The sequence below is a fragment of the Limulus polyphemus genome, unplaced genomic scaffold (genome assembly GCF_000517525.1).
Source record: "Limulus polyphemus unplaced genomic scaffold, Limulus_polyphemus-2.1.2 Scaffold11678, whole genome shotgun sequence".
Classification (NCBI taxonomy): Eukaryota; Metazoa; Arthropoda; class Merostomata; order Xiphosura; family Limulidae; genus Limulus; species Limulus polyphemus.
Window position 1 is genome coordinate 1 of NW_013677288.1, and position 7840 is coordinate 7840.

At 31.6% G+C, this 7840-nt stretch overlaps 1 protein-coding gene across 1 annotated transcript in view; it reads left to right on the forward strand.

The window, feature by feature from the left end:
* Window positions 1-1401: 1401 nt before the first annotated feature.
* Window positions 1402-7840, forward strand: part of LOC111083860 (nuclear respiratory factor 1-like) — a gene marked incomplete at its 5' end in the record, with an annotated part of 12017 nt that continues 5578 nt past the window's right edge. Inside the window, one exon of the mRNA XM_022380570.1 lies at window positions 1402-1560. Within this exon, the coding sequence (XP_022236278.1) occupies window positions 1402-1560 (159 nt within the window). The remainder of the gene's footprint in view (window positions 1561-7840) is intronic.

Below are 7840 nucleotides of genomic sequence, written 5' to 3' on the forward strand. Positions count from 1 at the left end.
TTAAATTCCTTTCTGTGTATGTTACTGTGTTACATTAAACATTTAATTAAACCATTTATAAAAATGTTAAAATAATAGGATGTGAACAACACAAGAGCTGAGAAAGAAAGTTTTTTACAAGTATTTAACCTGGCACGATTTTTAAATTCCTTTCTGTGTATGTTACTGTGTTACATTAAACATTTAATTAAACCATTTATAAAAATGTTAAAATAATAGGATGTGAACAACACAAGAGCTGAGAAAGAAAGTTTTTTTAAATGCATTACCTTAAGGCCCCCCAGTGGCATGTCTGCAGACTTGTACTTATAGAAACTGGGTTTCGATACCCGTGATGGGCAGAGACTACTTCTGACACGAATACAGTAGTTTTCTGTGGTGGTGTTTACTAGCCCCAAGAGTTGGTGGAGGGTACATCCACTTCAAAATTAGACAGATAGCACAGATATCCCTCATGTAATTTTGTGTAAAATCCTAAACATCCAGGTTTGTTGTTTTTTTTTCGTCTTCCACATTTCTGGGGAAGATTCAACATTAGAATACTAAAACTACTTGTTATTATCCTAAGAAAACCAGAAGATGAGTGCACTACCCCAACATAGAAAGAACAGAACACAGACTTTATAGTTGAACTCTACTAAGGAAATCTTACCAAACCTACTTTTGTCAATGATTATTAACTTGTGTGCATTAGTGGTTTTAAGTGTTGCATAGAATACTACATTAGTGTAAACTGTGGTTTTAAGTGTTGCATAGAATACTACATTAGTGTAGACTGTGGTTTTAAATGTTGCATAGAATACTACATTAGTGTAAACTGTGGTTTTAAGTGTTGCATAGAATACTACATTAGTGTAAACTGTGATTTTAAGTGTTGCATAGAATACTACATTAGTGTAAACTGTGGTTTTAATTGTTGCATAGAATACTACATTAGTGTAAACTGTGATTTTAAGTGTTGCATAGAATACTACATTAGTGTAAACTGTGGTTTTAATTGTTGCATAGAATGCTACATTAGTGTAAACTGTTAACGTGAAATGTGTAATATTTGTGAAAAACAAACCAATTTAGGTTTAATAATAATTTAATTTATACTTACCAAAGACAGTTTTGAATTAAGTATTTTGAGTATCAGAGATTTTTGTAAGTTGTATGACATTTTGTCAATTGAAAGAACTATATGAATGATAAGGAGACAAACCTTTAGTGTAAGGTCTGCCTTCTTTTTTCTGAAAGCTAAAAACCCTGATAGAAACTTAAAGCTGTTGTATGACTAATTATTAGTGAACAATTTTCAATTTATGTTGTTTCTAGTTGTGAAGTATTGATAATTGTCTGGACTTTGTTATTTTGAGTATTATTGTAATACAATATGGTGTTTTGTGCATGAATTTTCAGAGTTTATATACACAGTCTTTGGCAGCACACTATACTCCAGCAGTGGTTCAGACTATTAGCAACCCTGATGGAACAGTATCAATTATACACATTGATCCAGGTAGTGCTGTCGTTACTTTGCCGGATGGAACACAAGCTCAGGTTCGGACTGTTAACGAAGTAAGTTCTTTTCTTGTGTCATTAAGAAAAAACAACAGAATGACTAAGTATTAAATTCTTTTTCACATATAGTATAATATTCTTAATATTCTAGACTGATGGTTCCTCAAAATTAGAAATTAAATTTCTTTTCAGATCTAATGAAGCCACGAATACATTATACGAGTGAGGATCAAACCTCACTATTCAGTCTAACAAGAGTAGTCCAAGAGTTTGTAATGTTGACTATCTGCCTTCCTTCTAATCTCTCACTTCGAAATTAGTGCACATAACCCTTGTGTATTTTTGAGCAAATTAAAACAAACTTTTGTATTAGTCTAAAGTAAAGAGTGACATTTAGGTCTGGATACTTTTAATACTTTTTCTTTACGCCATACTAAAACGTGTGTTGTCTTTGTAAAGATTTCTTTAAAGAAAGAATTATCGCCTATTTCAGTTCAGTTTTTTTCTCACATTTAGTTGGTTTGAGACAGAGAGCATTATTTATATATATTTTATATTAGACAGAATAAACTTATATGTTTTTATTATTATTATGAAAACACAAAGGAACGTATGTTCATACATAATATTAATTGTTTATTTCTGTTCAGTTGATTACACAAAATTGTTCGAAACCGTTCACTGTACAGCGTTTTTACGATTTTCTTGCATCTAAGTAATTAATAACTTACAATAAGAGGAAAGAGATTCAATAAACAGTACAGACTCTACCTATTATCATCAATGTATACTGGAACGAAATGTTTAAAATTAAGAAATGGAAATATGTACATATTTTAGCTCTTCGTAGAAGTCTTTTGAAATTTGGTTTTTTTTAATATGCATAATTTCACGTCTTTATCTTGTCACTTATAGTTTATTTTTAATTTTCCTTTCCAGTTCTTTGTCTTTTATCATTCGTGCCATATATGGAAACCCCTGTACAGAGACTTTTTTAACTAACCCTTTACACATGCAAATGATGCCATCTTGTTTATACACTTTTAAAATCTAGGTGACAACAAGTTAAACTTATAAAAATCATTAAACCATTCAAATATGATTTTTAAAACAAATAATCCATAATAAATACAAGTTAACTGTCTATTTAACTATAACATTTTTAGGTAAAAAACCACTATAAGTGCTACAGTTGATGAAGCAGACAACAATACTAATGGTAGTTAGATGTACACTGTAACTGTGGGACAATTTCAAGTCAACCATTGATGGAGTATAGTGTAAACTTATTTCTTTCTAACTGTTATATACACTTGTGTCTACTAACTACATGTACGTTGTACATCGCAAGGCAAAGTGTAGAAGGTGGGTGTGGCACCCATCAAGGATTGGAAAATTTATAGCTGTTTCACAGACAAAGCAGACACAGACTTTAAATATCATGTGTCAAGTAGGGCAAACACACATATTGTACATCTACATACTCATATACGGTGCTAGTTTATCTGGCTAAACATGAAATGCTGTTAAGGTCGAGATTTTGCATAGCGCATAGATCACATGACACAAAAACTGCAGTTTTAATTATTTTTTTAAAATGTTTCCTTTGAAACAAAGTAATTATAAGTTAGATGAAATAAAAATTCAAATTATAACAAACATTATAATGTTAATGTAATTGATATATGTTGATAGTAAAATGGTTTAATTAAATGTTTAATGTAACACAGTAACATACTCAGAAAGGAATTTAAAGTCATGCTAGGTTAAATACTTGTGATGTGCTATAAGTTAAGACCTATCTTTGCCAGTGATGATTATCAATTCATCAGTTGGTGTGCTATAAGTTAAGACCTATCTTTACCAGTGATGACTATCAATTCATCAGTTGGTGTGCTATAAGTTAAGACCTATATTTGCCAGTGATGATTATCAATTCATCAGTTGGTGTGCTATAAGTTAAGACCTATCTTTACCAGTGATGATTTTCAATTCATCAGTTGGTGTGCTATAAGTTAAGACCTATATTTGCCAGTGATGATTATCAATTCATCAGTTGGTGTGCTATAAGTTAAGACCTATCTTTGCCAGTGATAATTTTCAATTCATCAGTTGGTGTGCTATAGGTTAAGACCTATCTTTGCCAGTGATGATTTTTAATTCATCAGTTGATGTGCTATAAGTTAAGATCTATCTTTGCTAGTGATGATTTTCAATTCATCAGTTGGTGTGCTATAAGTTAAGACCTACACTTGCCAGTGATGATTTTTAATTCATCAGTTGGTGTCTATAAGTTAAGACCTATCTTTGCCAGTGATGATTTTTAATTCATTAGTTGGTGTGCTATAAGTTAAGACCTATCTTTGCCAGTGATAATTTTCAGTTCATGAATTTGAGAAAGAACAGTGTTTGTTGTTACATATTCAGTGTTGAGAAAGAACAGTGTTTGTTGTTACATATTCAGTGTTGAGAAAGAACAGTGTTTGTTGTTACATATACAGTGTTGAGAAAGAACAGTGTTTGTTGTTACATATACAATGTTGAGAAAGAACAGTGTTTGTTGTTACATATACAGTGTTGAGAAAGAACAGTGTTTGTTGTTACATGTAAAAGGTTTTATAATTGCTCACATTGTTGCTAATTGTATTTCAGGTAGCATTATGGTTTCAAATCTTTGAAATATTAGTAAATTTTTTTAACTTCTTGGCCATGTTTTTAAATAACAGAGTATAGATAGAATGTTTTTATGACCAAGGTATCGTGGACTCATGCTCTCAGACAGATAGTCATCAACTGTTATAAATATCATGGTCGAGAAGATCTTCTACCAACTTTCAGTGAGGAAGTAGACAATAAAAAAATCATCGACGAAAGTCAGAGAACTACACAGGCTCCTGCTGTCTCTGTGGATAGGTCACTAACTGGAGCAGCTAGGGTGAGTTTAACCCTTATTTAACTAGAGCAGCTAGGGTGAGTTTAATCCTTATTTAACTGGAGCAGCTAGGGTGAGTTTAACCCTTATTTAACTAGAGCAGCTAGGGTGAGTTTAATCCTTATTTAACTGGAGCAGCTAGAGTGAGTTTAACCTTTATTTAACTGGAGCAGCTAGGGTGAGTTTAACCCTTATTTAACTGGAGCAGCTAGGGTGAGTTTAACCCTTATTTAACTGGAGCAGCTAGGGTGAGTTTAACCCTTATTTCAGTGGCATTTTTGTCTTTTTTTTTTAGTATGTCTCATTTTAACTTCTTTTAAAACTTTTTCATCATTAATAAAAGTGTTTTATGTAACTATTTATTTTAACAAAAAGAAGTGGTAATAGTGTTCTTAAAACTCAAAGATGCATGTAATTGTTTTAAATATAAATCAAGTGACTCACAGAAACTTTGGAGGATGAATATTTTTGTATGTAAATCTAGATAAATTGTGTGTTAGTGGTCAACTTAGAAAATATGTTATTCTCGTTTGTAATTAGCCCATGAAAGAATATGGTCAAAAATTAAAAATAGTATTTCTAGTTATTAATGTTTTCAATTATTCCAACAATCGATTAATCAAAATTTGGGTTCGTGATTGCTTCATCTATCCAAGTAACTGCAATATTCCTACCAAACTTGCTTGCCAAATCTTTGTTATGGCCAAACTACTAAAGCTCCCTACCATTTTCACTAATCGATGTTTTTTCTCTTCTCCTCTTTCCATAATAATCAAATTAAGAAATACCACTCTTCACCAGCAATATATCTTATTTGTATTCTGAAAATTATTTTGATATTTTACTACTTTTTGTAACAATTTCAGAAATAATTTTCATTTTATATCAGTTAACTTTTTTTTATAATTTAAAAAAAATGTGGCAAAAACTTTCTTAACTTTACTATTGTTATCAGTTGGTGTGCTATAAGTTAAGACCTATCTTTGCCAGTGATGATTTTTAATTCATCAGTTCACTGAATATGTAACAACAAACACTGTTCTTTCTCAACACTGTATATGTAACAACAAATACTGTTCTTTCTCAACACTGTATATGTAACAACAAACACTGTATATGTAACAACAAATACTGTTCTTTCTCAACACTGTATATGTAACAACAAATACTGTTCTTTCTCAACACTGTATATGTAACAACAAACACTGTTCTTTCTCAACACTGTATATGTAACAACAAACACTGTTCTTTCTCAACACTGAATATGTAACAACAAACACTGTTCTTTCTCAACACTGTATATGTAACAACAAACACTGTTCTTTCTCAACACTGAATATGTAACAACAAACACTGTTCTTTCTCAACACTGTATATGTAACAACAAACACTGTTCTTTCTCAACATTGTATATGTAACAACAAACACTGTTCTTTCTCAACACTGAATATGTAACAACAAACACTGTTCTTTCTCAACACTGTATATGTAACAACAAACACTGTTCTTTCTCAACACTGAATATGTAACAACAAACACTGTTCTTTCTCATATATTTTTATTAAACATTAAATACATTTTAAGATCTAATTACCACCAGCCTTTACAGTCGTAGTTGCTCTTCAGTCACATATATGTCATTCTTTAGGACTTACTTTCACTAGAACCATTTTTCAGAATTACATAAACGTTTGTGCTTTGGCATTTTAATGGAAGTAAAAGTTTTAGGTGTTTTATTAATTTTTCAAAATGTATACTGGTAGCACTTTCTAAATTTCTAATAATGAAAGACGTTTTGATTTTGTAACTGTAAGGCTCAGCTTCGAGCCTTTGTTCCTCTGATGTTAAAGTATTCTACTGGACGAGGAAAGCCAGGTTGGGGTAAGGAGTCCACTCGACCCGTCTGGTGGCCGAAAGACCTACCCTGGGCTAATGTACGGAGCGATGCTCGATCAGAAGAAGAAAAACAAAAGGTACATACATAATAATAGAGTGTAACACTGAACTTAAGAACTGTATGTTGAATGTTTAATATTGATTTGCTGCTTTAGGTCAAACTGATAAATTTGTTCATTATTCTATGCAGTTAAAGAAAAAATGTTTTAAAGACATTCCATTTTGTGATGAATATGTCATCTTCTTTGATTTTTTACCATATCCTTAGAATTGTTTTACTTTATGGTAGTTCCTTCACCACCAGCCTTTACAGTCGTAGTTGCTCTTCATTCACATATATATATGTCATCCCTTCTTAATATTAACAATAATAATTAGATCCCATTATTGTTAATATTAAGAAGGGATGACATATATAATGTGAATGAAAGTAGAATTATCGATGTACTGCTGTCTATGATGATGATGATGATGATCTTAGTTCCCAACGTTTGGAATCTTTCATTCCATTGTGGGATTAAAACCCTAATGTATTGGTGAATTTCTCACAACTTCAATTTTCTTATATCAGACTGATGTTGTCCACAATTCTGATTGAATTATCGAATGTTCATTTGCTGGCTCAGGCAATTCACTTGTCTCCTGAAGGGTTTTCAGATGATGTTTACAGTCTTCTGTTTACTACAGTGGCACACCTTTCATCTTTAGCTCTGCCTCTTCAAGTGTGGCTGATCTACTGTTAGGTCGGGATACCATTCTTTCTTGACTACGTATACCTGCTACTTCCCTGCACGACTTGCATATGACACCTTTTTTATGTTAAGAGGTGTTGGGGGGTCTTCCCGACTCATTGCTCATCTGCTTAAATCGTTATCCTTGTTAACGTCCCATTAATGAAACCCTGGGTGAATAAGCATCCTTGAAAGTGCTTGAAAAGGGGCCGTTTTTTTTGCAGAAGTACTTGAATATATTATAATAACAGGATAAATAAGTATTCTTGCACACAGTTGTATCTATTCTAACTTTAACTATGTTGATGTTCAAAAAGTTTTTTATATTATTTTCTGTGAATCACTTTACCTCTATTTACAATTTTCAAGTTACAGTATTTCATTTATAAATTTTATTGTTATAATATTTTACATTTTTGAAATAGTACTTATATTTTCCTATTTTGTTGATTACGGACATTGACCCTCAAAGAAGTTAAGCCCTATCAATAAACACCCTCCAAAAATATCATACCTTACTGCTAAATTTACCCAATCAAAGTTCAATGTACCCTTGCACTGTATTATATATAATTGTAGTCTCAATTCATTCATTGTAGTTGACGTACCTGATGATGCCAGGTTAACCTGGTGAAACGTTGTACTTTCATTAAATTTTACTCTGTTTATCCAATTTATCAAGTTTCCTTTAATTACGACAAAGTACTTCCTTTCATCGAATAACAGAATATAGATGCTTAGCTGCCACACAATCATGAATTATTATTACAAGAAAAGT